Source organism: Teleopsis dalmanni, chromosome 1 (assembly GCF_002237135.1).
Source record: "Teleopsis dalmanni isolate 2A chromosome 1, ASM223713v2, whole genome shotgun sequence".
NCBI classification, from domain to species: Eukaryota; Metazoa; Arthropoda; class Insecta; order Diptera; family Diopsidae; genus Teleopsis; species Teleopsis dalmanni.
This window is the reverse complement of record NC_051846.1, coordinates 7,742,880-7,757,843: the sequence shown is the minus strand read 5'-3', so window position 1 is coordinate 7,757,843 and position 14,964 is coordinate 7,742,880. Positions and strand designations below refer to the sequence as shown.

At 28.8% G+C, this 14,964-nt stretch overlaps 1 protein-coding gene across 1 annotated transcript in view; it reads right to left on the bottom strand.

Moving 5' to 3' along the window:
* The window catches only part of LOC119665907, a 98,433-nt gene that overhangs the window by 26,498 nt on the left and 56,971 nt on the right, over nucleotides 1–14,964 (bottom strand). Inside the window, exon 4 of the mRNA XM_038075167.1 lies at nucleotides 10,867–11,062. Within this exon, the coding sequence (XP_037931095.1) occupies nucleotides 10,867–11,062 (196 nt within the window). The remainder of the gene's footprint in view (nucleotides 1–10,866; nucleotides 11,063–14,964) is intronic.

Genomic DNA, 14,964 nt, shown 5'->3' with positions numbered 1-14,964 from the left:
TTTCTAGCCCAGAATTCTTTTGCGGTCTAGGACAAAACAATAATTCTTTTTATTAAAAATCAAAATATTCGCCAGTATAGGTTTTTGTGGTAAAAAATTCTGCTTGAAAGGCAATTAGACACTTTCATAGACGCGGCTACGTAGTATATAGGTCATAGTATTTCAGTTCCTGTACCTTCCTATATGTAATCATTTGTATATTTGATTTTAGAACTTTTAATAATTTGGTTCCAATTTTCTATCCATTTTTCTTGGCTAAAATTATTAATCTCGAATTTCTTTACAATTCAACATTTTTTTGATATATCATCGGAAACTATAAAAAACGGGTACTAAGTTATTATACTCAAGTATGCTCAAATGACTCTGTGGATCTATTTTTATCAACTTGTTGATATTTTGGGAATAAAGTTGAGCAGGACATGCCCTCTTTTTTGAATTTTAACAGTTAATGGACATTGAAATTGAAACATATACAAATATATGGTTTATAAACTATTCAACACGTAAATCAATTTGTCTTATCGGTTTGAATAAGAATATACAAAATGTTTCTCAACAAAATAGAATAAATACAGGGAATGGTTCAATAAATCTAAAAATCACATGGAAAGTGAAGTTAAGACTAGTTTGGGTTAATAACTGGTTAATAGCATTTTCGATTGGTAAGTCTTCATTCAATCAATTAATACACATGTGAAAAAAAGTTAATTTTCGTCTGAAATTAACAGTCATATAAAACAGCTGTTAATTTCAGGGTAATTTTGTTACTCTGGTTTAATATCTAGAGTGTTATAACTGAATCTCAAGTGTTATATATTTCGCTCAAGACTCGCCAATCAAAAATGAAAATTGTACTAAAAGTGAATTTCAATTAAAAAAGCTACCACAGATTTATCAATCGAAAAAGCCATTAGTAAACTAATATCATTGTAATAAAGCCCGAATTTATTTGACAAGTTATATAAAACAGCTGTTAATTTTAGGGTAATCTTATTACTCTGAGAAAATATCTGGAGTGTAATAAATTAATCAGAAGAGTTATACATTTTGCTCGAGATTTCCCAATTAAAGATGAAAATTGCACTTAAAGTGAATTTCGATTGATACGAATTTGCCTCAGATTTACTAATTGAAAATGGCATAAGATACGGCGTATGAAAGAAAAGTCTATATAAACTATGTTTAATGAAAGAATTGTTATTAAGGAAAATTTTTTACTATTTTCAATGTTTCCTGTATTCTGTAAAGTTTGTTTTTGTTTGTTTTAGTAGTATAAAATCAGAAGCTAAATCAATAGAGTATAGTTTTAAACGATCTTTTATTTTAGGGAATCATTAAACTGAATAGAAAATTGGTTTTTAATTAAATATTTTGCTCTCTGTTGAATCGTAATTAATCTAAGTGAAATCTTTATTAGAAAAAGGTATTGCATTAGGCACATAAAGTCACGTTTCTAAAGCCATGATAACTATATTTTGGTTTTGTCATGATCACCTCAAGAAAATTGAATGAAGAAAACTTCAGAAAAACAGTAACACTTTTTCTCTCAATATTTTTGGTGACACAATATCTCAAAACAAAGCAGTAATGATTCAACATTCAACATTCAACGTTCAACATTCAACAATAGTTCACTAAGAGGATCAAAGTGCAAAAGATCAACTAAAAAAGTAAACAAATTTGATCGTGCAAGCAATGAAAACGAAATTGGCCCTTGCCACTATTTATTGTGCTAATTATAAAAATAAAAGAAACCCTTTGGTTTTGGTTTTGTTTTCTGCCGATCCGAGTATTAGGTTTTTGAAATCTCTCTGAAAAAAATAAAGTCACGGAAATGCAAAAAAAGATACAAAATAGAAATTTTAATGAACATTCAAAGATTGCAATGTTGCTGGCTTAAGGGAAAATGTGGTAAGTCTAATATTGGCAACAAACTGCTATGGTGAGCAGCAAAGAACCAATTCCCTTAAAGGATTTTTAAAGCTATAATGATTACAATAGCAAAATCTTGAGCAAATCTTCCGCAATACTTGTATTATTAGAAAATCTAGGAAAGTGTTGTAATGACATATATATAGGTATGTATGAACAGTTAAATGAACCCAATTTTTGTGGCCAAAATTCTGAATAATAACATTTTTGGATCTCAGTTTCTGTTGTTTCTGAATTTGTTACGGAGAAATTCACATAATGACATTTAATTTATTAAACCGTTAACTACCGAAGTACTTAAGCCGTTCAACGAGGCACCCACCCATTAAAATAATTCTATAATGTTACAAAAAAAAGGTAAATGATCTTTTCTAAAGTTCCCTGAAATAGCTGAAATAGTCTTTCAATTATCTTAAAATGTTGTTGTTGTTGTTTGGGTAAATTGCTTTGGTTGCGCCGCCAGCAATAATTGTAGAACAAACTGGCAACATTTTGACTTGACATGACAATTGCAAGCTCATGCTTCGGTGATCATTACGCGTTTGTTGTCTTGGATTCTTTAAGAAAGTAAGTAATAGCAACAATTGCTGCTGCTATCAGATTTTTTCGTTAGCGTTTGCGTTTATGTTGCTGATGAATTCTCTTTAAAATTAATATTTTTATGTATTATTTAGACCAACAGCAGCAAACAGCAGAAAACAGCAACAAACAGCAGTAAACACGGGAAAAACGCTGAAACATTGTGTTTTGCGGTTCAACAAAAACTTTTAATTGCCCAACATGAGTGTTGCTCTTGTGGTACAAATTTATGGAAGGTTGGTGCTGGAATTGGTGTTAGTATGGACGCTTGGAGCGCCATGTCATATACTCGTATACTCGTATAACAACAATAGTTTGACAAGTGCCTTCAATGAACTTTTTAAGCTAGAAAATGTAGGAAATGTGTTCGTTGTGCCATGTCTGACATATGTACTATCGTACGTATGTACATGTACCTATGCCAAAGGGGACAATAAAAATATAATTTTAAAATCATTAAAACGTTTTTATCGTTTATTTCTAAATTAATGTACAACACAAAAACTTTTCAGAGTGCAACAACTTAAACTGAATCTTAATTTTATAGTTTTTGCATTCTAAAGACTTCTAGTTTTGTTTGTGAGAGATATACACTATAGATCAGAATTACTAATAAGAAGTTCGTACAGTTGAGATATATTTAAAAATACATATTCTAAGTTTACTGATTGAGTTTAAATAATAAAAATAAAAAATATTACAAATGATAACAGGATAGTACTAAGGATATTAATTACTATTCAGTTACTAGCAGCTGTTATGAGGAAAATTTGCTACTGAGGTAGTAAATAATTTTTTTTTAACCTAAAAAGGAACTAAAAACTTGATGTCAATTTTTTCAACAAAAAAAAAAATATCCCAACTCTTGAGTGGCCCCGACTTAGCAACAGACTTAAGTATAGTCCTCTGTTTTGATTAACTTTTTTTATCGCGCTTCATGTCGATATAAATTCGTTTTTAAGATATTTAGAAGTAAAGTTGTTCACTACACAAACCAACTAACGTTATCTAAAGTGTATACATATGCAACTAGTAGACGCTCCATATATAATACATCACCACATTGCGTAGCGGTAAAAGTTGCTCAAAATAGGTGTCTTTAGTTGATTGGTTGATTAGGTCAGTACTTATCATGCCACTGCTCATAATTAATGATATTCGACATTTCACTACCATATTCCTTGCAAGATAAAAAAGAAGACTATAACAATTCCATTGTGTTTAAGTAACTTAACAGATTTTTTAATATCTTTATACTTTCAAAAAAGTATTTCCATATAATTCTGTTTCCTTTAGAACTCAAAGGAGGACAGTCACAGAGAAAACCAATTGTTTATTTATTTCTTTTCTTCTGTGTGAAACTTCTATAATGACTATTAAAAGGAACCTTAACGGATCAATTGCTTGAAAATTGTTTTCAATTTATTGTTCAAAAGTGGTTTTAGTATTATATTATTATTATTATTTAATTCCATACCGCATTAGGAGCTTAAGGATACAACAAATGATTTTCAAGAACAATGACAAAGAACGATATCAAATGAAGCACACTGAAGGTAAACTAACCAAATGTCTATTAATGTTAAAATTTAAAAGCGAAAAATGGGTGGATAAGCCATACCATGCGAAAGCTTTATGACGATATCCCGCACGCAGCGCTGACATGAAATCCTCAGGGAAGAACAATTAATACTGAAACTGACAAATCGTTTACTGAACTTCGACAAATATCGCAAAATAAAGAAAGTCTAGTCTTATACAGATGTGATGTCGCGATAACTCAATAATATTGTAATATCAAAAAAAAAATTGTCAAGTTACTGTGTTACGCTTGAACATCACTATTGTTCAAAAATTTGTGCTCAGTATACTTAGCAGTTCTTAGTATATTTACAATATGTAAAACATCTCAGTCGAACCGGTCATCACAGAACACCGGTTCGGGATAAAATTCATACTGTCAAAATAATCGCAGTTCTTTCAAGTCACAGCTATATAGAACATTGAACATAAATTGGATGAAGAAGAAACAATTGCACAGTTTCGTTGTGACTGTCCAGTTTTTTCCAGAACAGATTGACAGAGAATAAATAAGAGACTATTCAGATCAGATTATTACCGTAGTTAATTTTTGACAGTTGGTAAGAACAAAAAATCTGTTAATGAATCTAGTTTATCTCAAGAGACCCTAGTGAGAAATGAGTTATTAAAGTGGGAAATAATTATTTTGCTAATTATGTGAGGCGGGTGGGTTTTTACGAATCGGTCACTGCAAGAAACTGACCAACCAAGTTCCTAACACATTTGACGATAAATACGGTTTGAAGCAAAGTAGATGTGAACTCGCCAGAATCATTGAATCTTGGGTCTCTCAGCAAACATTTCAAAGTCTATGTACAAAATAACATGTGCTATATATTAAACAATTCTGAGAACTAGAAATTCTGGAAAAACTCATTTTCAAAATAATATAGAGATATTCTGTTAATTTATCTGTGAGCTTAAATATATATATTCAAAATTATTTTATTAAAGTTTTTGTTTTTGTTTTTATAATTTGTATAATTTTCTAAATTTGACTTTTTATCACCGCCGAATAAAGTTTTTTGCCATAATTGACTTGAAAGCTAAAATAATTTAATATTATTTTTTTTAAATTATAGTGCAATATCTTATGTCCTTTATAATTTAACAATAAAATTTTTTCGTAGCTGTGAGCTGTGTCGCTTATACTTTGATATTTTTTTAACTCAAAAATTGCAATCAAAATCGTGCTGAGGATATTTTAAGTTATTCAAGCAGATTTAATAGCTGCAAGTTTTGGTGCTGCATCTTTATTGATTTCAATTGGACTCTCTTTACTCTTTAAATAATTTTAAGAAGTCAACGTCAATTTCTTAACAAAAATATAAAATATACTTCGTGTTAGAAATCAAACATTACTAGTAGATAAATACTCAAACTAATATGGAAATATGAACCCAAAAAAAGTATCTAAACAAAAAGCAAAAAAAATGCCTTGAAAACATTTTCCTTTAAGATACTTTGTAGTTATTTGCACGATTTTTGTTACGATGCTTATGACTGACATTTATCAGATAATATGGCGCGTTTATCCGTTGGCAAATGTATTGAAGAAATTATGGAGAAATATGCAATATGAGAGTGCGTCCGCAATGATGCAAATCGCACGGATTTCTTTCTAATGAAATGAAGTAAAATTTTTAACAAAATAACTTGAGGGAATTTTGCTAACTGCACAACGACAATCTAAGCAAAAAAGTGCAAAATTATTAAAATAATTTTATGTACTAAAAAATGTCTCTATTTTACATTTAACAATCATTGACGTTGTTTTACAATTTTAAACGCATTTTTTGATTGGCCTCTAACTGATTTCAACTGAGTTTCAGTTTTCATTTTCATTTGTTTGATCTTTAACTCTGTAACTCTGTAACTCTTTAACTGCATAAAATTGCACTTTTGCTGCGATGAAGTAAGTAGCAGCAGTTGGCAATATGAGATACAAACACACCAACGCCGCACGAAGATACAATATCAAAATTAATGTGTGCATTTGCAATTACGGATACTCGTATCATCATCGGTGGCTATTGGCGGTGCTTATCACAGTTTCAGTTTTTAATAAAAGTAACAAAAATTCATTTTTGGTTTTTGCCACTGTTATGAAGAATCTATTGTTATCTTGTTAGCAATTTGTTGGAATAGCAGCTGACGGAAGCAATTAATGTCTTGTGAAAACATTCGCTTAAGCAAAACTTTGCATAAAGAGATCGTCATTATGCCGTACGGATGGATACGGCATGTAAAGTGCGATGTTGATATGCAAATTTCAGCTTGTCGCTCCAATAAACTAGGAAAACGTGAAGATTTTACAGATAAAATCGAATATAAAATATTGTATAACTCTTGATAATATATATGTGTAGACGTTTATGTATGTTAACAAGTAGCAGTGCTAATAGCAAAAATAAAAAAAATATATTAAAAGTGATTTGGATATGTTAAAACTAAAGTTAAACGATGAAACCTAAGGATATGCTTGAAATGAGCATGAAATTTTAAATTACAATTAATTGAATATTAATTTTAGTTTTTATCTTTTTTGTTGTTATATTTATATTCACATATGAAAAAAAAGACATTATAATGAATAGATATTTAAATAATAAAAATTTTATAGGTAGATTGGCAACCGTTGCAATCAAAATTCTGTATTTTCTGAACCAGTACAGATACTGAAATATAGTTCTTTTAAATGTTGTTTCTGAGATGGTCTTGTTTTGAATATTAGCCCAAACGCCCTAACGCAACTTCTCCAAATTTGTGAGCAAACATGGAACATTTTAAAATATTTTACTTATCTCAAAAACTATTATTATTATATCCTTATTGTATTTGCAATATATTTATTATTATTATTACAATGCATTTATAAGGGCATATGGCGGAATCTCAAAAACTATGTTCTCTTGAAATTTGATGTACTAAATACCTGCAATGTTATACAAATGTCTTAATTTTTTTTCATGATATTCCGCCCACAACAACACCTAGCCCTATACAAAATATTTATTAAATATGGTTCATTATCGTTAAAAATACTTTTTACTCTTATTAGACTATATATATGTATATAACGTACATAACAATACATCTTTATGCAAGTGCTGTTAAAACTATCTAAAACCTACGAATGCAGACTATGTATAGAAAACACAGAAACATTCTTACAGACCTTTGCCATATATATTATAGGAGAAAAATTTTGTGAATGGGAGTAGTCAAATATTAACCTAGTTTAAAACTTTCCTGTATATAGCAGATGTGACAAAATCCTTCTATGAAAGGGTACTAAGAGTTAATGTTCGAGCCCGAAGAACAGCAATAACTACATTAATATAGAGAGTTGATTTCAAATACTTAAGTGCCCGAAAACACTTTGATTTGATTTAGTAAAAAGTTTCAGAAAAGCGATTTGTAAATTTTTATTGGATCATCCACAAAAAACTTAAAAAAATAATTTATTAAATTAGTTTCTGATCTCTTGCGTTTTTTGGATAGAAAAAGTTAGCCATGCAACGATTAATAAAGACTTAGCAAAGGCAAAGAGCTGCTTTCATATATTAAATGGCTTAAAACGTCACACTTCGGATATAAAACGCATAATTCTAAATATGCGTTATGAAATCCATCAAATATCTTGGTATTATTAGGATAGCATATTATAAAGTGAAACTGATAGATGTAATTATTTTTGATATATAATAACTAAATTTTTTCTGCTGATATATTTAAGGCACAGAAAACTCGATTTAGTCAGATTCTAAAAACCCAGTTGGGATACATAAATAGATTGTTTAAAAATTAACACAAACTAATATAAAAAAAAAATTATCCAACGATCTCTATTAGTGCACCCAACGTATTAAGTCCTTTATTTAAAAAAACGAAATTATTTTCCGAACAATCTTTTAATACCTATATAAGTACTACCCGACTATTTTTAAAACCTTAATGTTGTTGTAATGGCAAAAGTAGTTTTCTGCTCCTCTTGAAGACTCTATGATTTACTTTCCTTATGACTGTAGACTCTGCTACCCTAAGAATCACAAAATTTGCAGCAAGAGTTTAAGGCGATGATTCTGACAGCCTGCGAAATATATGTGTAGGATTGGGTTAAGTGCTGGTATGATTGTATTGCATTCGTTAAGGCCTATTTTTTAGGTTACTAAATAAATTTAAATTTTTTTTTGGTTTTATTTAGAGTCTAACATATCATTGAATGTTATATTATTCATATATATGATATATCTATGTTTTGATAACACATTTTTAATACACGCCTCTAATAACACAACATTGCAGTGTAATGAAATTAATAATGAAGATACAAACCATTCATGATAAGACAATATTCAATAGATATTTTACTGCACTTGGCGGGTTCAAAAATATAATTGTGTTTATATAATTAAAAAGTCAAAAAGAAAATTTTAATTAAACTTAAAATTTATTGCCACTAATGTCAATTTCTTACGCTCTACAGTTCTTCATTTTCTTACCAGATTTTCATATCAAATAGATATTTATTTGTTTTTCTAACTACTAATAAAATTCATATATGGAAAAACAATTAAATATATATTTGATATGAAAAACAGTAGAAAATGTTTATTCAGTTTTGTATTCACCTATTTTTTCACTAATTTATTAAGCCATTTAGTTAACGTTTTATTTCCTTAAATAATGATTAAAGAGGAAGAATTTTTCAATAATATTTGCAATAAGGATTTTTGAGTTGGTTATCATTTACAATCATGTTAGTAAATGATAGATGAAGTTTTACTATACTTTTAACAATTCTGTAAATGTTTGTCTATGGCTGCCGTAGATAACGTCTAAAAAATTCTTTCACAGTCATATCCAATGGATTTTCGTCACTAGCCGAACTAGATGCAGATGTTGATAGCGTATTAAATGTCATAGTCTCAGAAGATAATGCACTCTGTTGAGGATATTGATTAGGTGCACTTAACTGATTCTCTACTGGCAAACTTACGTCTTGTGGATACCCTGTACTTACAGCATTGTATTTTGGAAAAATACCATTAGTTTGATGTTGTCCGGGAAAAGGATCTGCTTCAGTTGGTTGTAGTGGTTTTAATAAAAACTGATTTGCGCGATTATGTAATCTAGAATACGCATCTGCATTAAATATAATATCGCCAGCAGAAATCGGAGGTTCAGGTGTTAGTTCAAGATATTGATCCAATATTCCTCCAGTATTCATATTTATGGATATGTCCGATAAGGTCGAATTTATACTATTTGCCAGCGAAGATAATGAATCATGACTTATCTCAATCTCTGGATCTGAATCTTCGCTATCATCATTTATGGAACTAAAATATTTGTTTTCCAATCCGTAACTGGGGTGCGGATTCCATATTTTGGATTTTCCATATTTTAAAGATGGTCCTCTAGACTCATTAGGTGGTGTAAAATGTACCTGTTGTCCTTGGTAACGAACATTTGGAGTATCAGGATATTGTCTAATCTGTGAAAAATGAATTCTGGGTTGATTGGGAACTGGCGTTGAATTATAATATGAATTTGGATTTGCAGAATTTGACTGTGCATAATAATAACTCTCATTTTGTTGATAATTGTCATTTCTATCAGATTGGCCACCTTTCGGACGTGTAAAAAGGACACTTGTTGTTTTTGTGGAGTTAAAATTATTATCTTCAGAACAATGAAAATCAAATGAATCACTTATCCTGCTTGTAGTCGCACGTGGCATTGGTCGAAAGCCACATGGTTTATCATATGACAGTGAAATGCCTTTATTAATTTGTGGTGCTTTCATTGGTGAAATGCAATCATACGTTGTGGAATGTTTTGAAAGATTTTCTCTGTTTGGTTCCATGGGATTGGTTTGAAAACAATTATTTGGACATGAAAAATAGCTGACGAAGTGATTGTTGGATTTCGGTTCCACTACTTTGGAGAAATCATACATATGATCAGCACACTTCCTTTTAGTAGGATTTATGCAGTTGGCACATGAACAGTGAGAGTGGCCATTGCAATGGGATGTATTTCGTTCATGAATAGAATCATTTAGTTTCGCGAAGGAATGATCATTATTGTTAACATTTTGTTTTTCAGAATGATTTTTAACTTCAAATTTTTGTGTAAATATTTCAGAGATTTCTTTAGCAGCTTTTTTAAGTACTAGTGAAACAATTTTTTCTATTGCATCTTCATTTCCACCTGTCAGCCTACTTTTATCTGAAATCATCGTTCTTAACTTGTTAAATTTAGATCTCTTTTGTTTTTTGGAACGATCGATATATCCTACTGCGGTAAATCTTTCTTGTAACTCGTTTTCGGAAAGTCGAAACAAATGTAAAGGTGAAACGCCCAATTTTCGACACCAATATAAAATTTCGAGCTGTGTTGTTTTTAATAAATCTTCATCTTCAAGATTATTCACACCCGGTGGGAGGAAAAAACTCATGGTTTTTGCAAAATTTAATAGAGCGTAAAAACTTTATAACAAAAAAAGATGTGGCTATAATTTTAAGTTTAACTTTAAATTTTTTGTTCTCTAAGAATTTTCCTGGAATTATTATTTTGTTATATTAGTTTTTATTTGATAATTGACAATAGTTTACTATGATCAAATTTTTTTTAACTAATAAGAATAGTATATATTATAATTATTTATCTATTAAAGGTAGGACTAAGTGGTAAACACCGTTGCATAGATAAAATCAACCAGTATATTGTATATTGATTGGATTCATTGGTAGTTTTACTTACCGACTGAACTGATGACATAGGTCGCTGGCGGTTTTAAGACGCTACGTGCGTAAGCACCTCTAAGTACTTCGAGTGCACATGGTTCAGCAGTTACTAATAACATGCCAGGTGCAACATGTCCAGCATATTTTAAAGCACGGGTTGCAGCGGTTAATGGGGCATTCCACCAGCACTGAGCGTTAGCTGCGAGAAAATTCTGAAAATAAAAACATTTTTGATTATAAATTATATCAAACATTGAATAAGGAAATTGTAACTTTTGAGTGCGCATATTTAATAACTCTTTAAGCAATTCAGATTATCAGAATGTACCAAAAAATAAAAGATCAAAAATTTTTGGAAAAAAAAATTTTTAATATATGCATATTTCTGACACCTCCAGATCAAATGTCACGATACGGTGACTTTTTGTGAATTCGTGAATGTAATGGTCTTTTGATACTTTTTTGTGGGATTTTCATTCTGCCAGGTGGAATAATTTTGTAACTTTACTGAAGAAAATTCATCCACAACTATAGAGTATTACTGTATATTGCGGGTCGGAGTATACAGTAACAGGTTTGCACAAATTTTTAAGTTTTGAAAAGTCGCTAAAATCTTAATAACGGTTCCCTCGAATAGCTAAAATAATATATGTATCATTATATATCATTTCGTTTTATATCTGATACGTCTATATTAGTGGTTCCCAACCGGTGGTCCGCTAGATGGTTGAAAATAGCCTGTGAATTAAATTTAACAGGTACGGATACATATGTTAGCTTGTAGTTTTCTCACTGAGATATCACTAATTAGAAAACAAGCAATTCATTATACATTATACCAGAGATGTATAAAGTATATTAAAATAATCATACAGTTTATTATTCTTAAACTTTATGACCCCTATTAAAAAGAAAAATATCATAATGGTCCTTGGTCGGAAAAAAATTGAGAACTAACGGAGAATACTAATATACTAATATACTTAAATGGAGTCAGAAATTTTGATGGTCAAAAGGTTTGTTTAATTTGGAATTTGGAAACACCTTCTGCTTTCTTTCTCATTGGGAACGGAGAAAGAAATACATTAATTATAAGAAGTATTATAGCAAAATAAATTATAAATTTGAATTAGTATATATCACATAACACATTCTTACCTAAAACTTTAATCTATTATATTTTAAATTTATTAGTTTTAATTTTATGTAATTATTTTTTCTTAAATATAATTTTAAGAATCAGGGCTTTATATTCATAATTTGTAAGTTTGATTGTAAAATCTTTTTGATTTGAAAATATTTTTCTTACTAAAAGTTTTTACAAATTTATTGAATAAAATAAAAACGAGATTAAATTAATTACAAAATTAATTGTATTAATTCAAAGTTAATTAATTTTTAATTTTATCTTTATTAAAGCCAAAGCAATGCTTTGGTTATTGTATTTAGACGAAGTCAATTAGTATTTTTATACATGTATAAATTATTTGATTTATATTTAAACCTGTCAAATTCAAATTAGGGAATTTTAAGTATAAATATTTTTATTATATAGTAATTAGAGAAATAAAAATTCACTACCTACTGATTACTATCTAAAATAGTCGAAACATTTTATTGGATATAAAATCAAAATCATACACAAATTTATTACTTTATATAAAATAATAAAGTTAGTATAAATGGTTTTGTTTTATTATATATACAAAATCCTGATTAACTATTAGCTTCAAAAAGTTAGCCAAATATGTTATTAAAATTCGACGATTTAATGAAATAATAAACTTTATTAAACAGTAGTACTATATGGTATATATTCAGTTTTAATATTCTGTGCTTGTGCTGTAAAAAATAAATAGTTGGATAATGAGCTCCATAAAACCTTAATTTTATCTATATTTAATTACTTGCTCATACTATAATGTATTTGAAATGTAATTATTATCTATTATTAGTATCTTATTTGCAAAAATGTACTATAGACGAGCTGCTCAAATATCGAAATGTTCGAATACTTTAAGACACTATATTAGTGCTATTAATCATGTCAATTTATCAATATCATAGATACCATTGGTTGATGATATTTAAAAAATTTTATATAATTATCTATACGTCTTCCAAAATATATAAGGAGCTATATATATAACATATACACTACAATACGCATATGAATTGTTGCTGGCTTTTATATCCACATATGACGAGTTTCAATGAGTATGTAACTTTTTTAAAGTAATTATTTGTAGTGACGCCATCTATGAATGTGTCCTTAAAATTTTATCACATCTGAAAGAATTTATATGGAGTTAATGTGTCTGATATGATAGTCTTTTAGGATGTTGGTAAAGGTCTCTCAGCATCGACTAAAAAGTTCTGATATTATCTTTTATTTTAAACTATTTCTGTGTCTAAAGAAAACCGAAAAACTGAAGTCAAATGTTATTAAAGTTACATATTTGATTGAAGAGTTGTAAGAATGTTTTGTTTGATACAATGCATCCATTGTCATTTTTTCAATATTTAAGTGCCAAAGTATTATAACTTGATACCAAAGTAACATAACTAAATGAAGAGTAGTAAAGGATGCTGTTTCAATACCATGATCGATCATCATACCATACAAATTTGCATACCAGTTTTGTAAGTTAATGCCAAATGTTATAAAAGCAACAGACCTGATTAGAGAGTCGCAAGAAGTTGCTACTCTAATACCACGGTTTCATTACCAAATTTACATATTAAAGTATTATAAATTGGTGCCAAATGTTATTGAAGCAATATGTTTGTTCTGTATATAGAGTCGTCAGGATATGCCATTCTGATACTAAACATTCATTGTTATCCCATCAAAATTTAAGTGTATAACTTTTTTAAATTGATTCTAAATCTTGTTGAAGCAACAGATCTAAATGAAGAGTCGTAGGTATATACCATCCTATCAAAAGTTAAGTGCCGAAATGTTTTGATTGATGCAAATTGTTATTGAAGCAACAGATCTGAAAGGAAATTCATAAAGAAATGCTATTCTGATACTAAACATCTTTCATTATGTTTCCATCAAAATTTGCTTGTCATAGTTTTACAAATTTTTTAACGAAATCATATGTTCTGAAGGCGTAGCAACGCATATAAGATATTATGAATATTCTATACGAATATTCTATTTTGCGAATATTCGGGAAATGCTATTCTGATACTAAACATTTTTCATTAGTCCATCAAAATTTGCTTGTCAAAGTTTTACAAATTTTTTAAGGAAATCATATGTTCTGAAGGCGTAGAAATGCTATTCTGATACTAAACATTTTTTATTAGTCCATCAAAATTTGCTTGTCAAAGTTTCACAAATTTTTTAAGGAAATCATATGTTCTCAAGGCTTAGCAACGCATATAGGATATTATGAATATTCTATATGAATATTCTATTTTGTGAATATTAAGGAAATGTTATTCTGATACTAAGCATCTTTTATTATCCCATCAAAATTTATTTGTCAAAGTTTTACAAGATTTTTAAGGAAATCATGTTTTCTCAAGGCTTAGCAATGCATATAGAATATGATTAAGAATTTTTAAATTTTATATGCTATTTGGCACGTAGGAAGTTACCTTTAAAGAGCTTTTGCATATCTAACTACTTTTTATTTAATTTAATATTTTGATATTTTAGTTAAATATTTTTTTTTATTTAATATTTTATTATTTTTATTCTATTTAAACTCATTTAAATAATAATTGCTGCTTGTTATATTGCAAAAATTAAAGCAAAAATAAAAAAAATATTTCTTTTTGAAAAGTTTAACCAAGTTCGGTTAAAAATTAAACATCTTGACAATTAAACATCTTTTATTAAGTGAATTTCTTTCTTATTATTTTATTATTTTTTTAAAAAAAATTTCTATTAAAAATTTCACTTTTTATTGAATGAAAATGCAAACGGTGAAAAATGTCTCTTCATATGTATATCACATTTATTTTGTCCACTAATGAACTTTTAGTAGAAAAAATGTCATATCATGTCCACCATTGTCAAATAAGGCTAAAATGTCATAAAGACCAAGCTTGGCTTAGAGTAAACACATCACCAGCAAAAAAAAAAATTAAAAAAAAT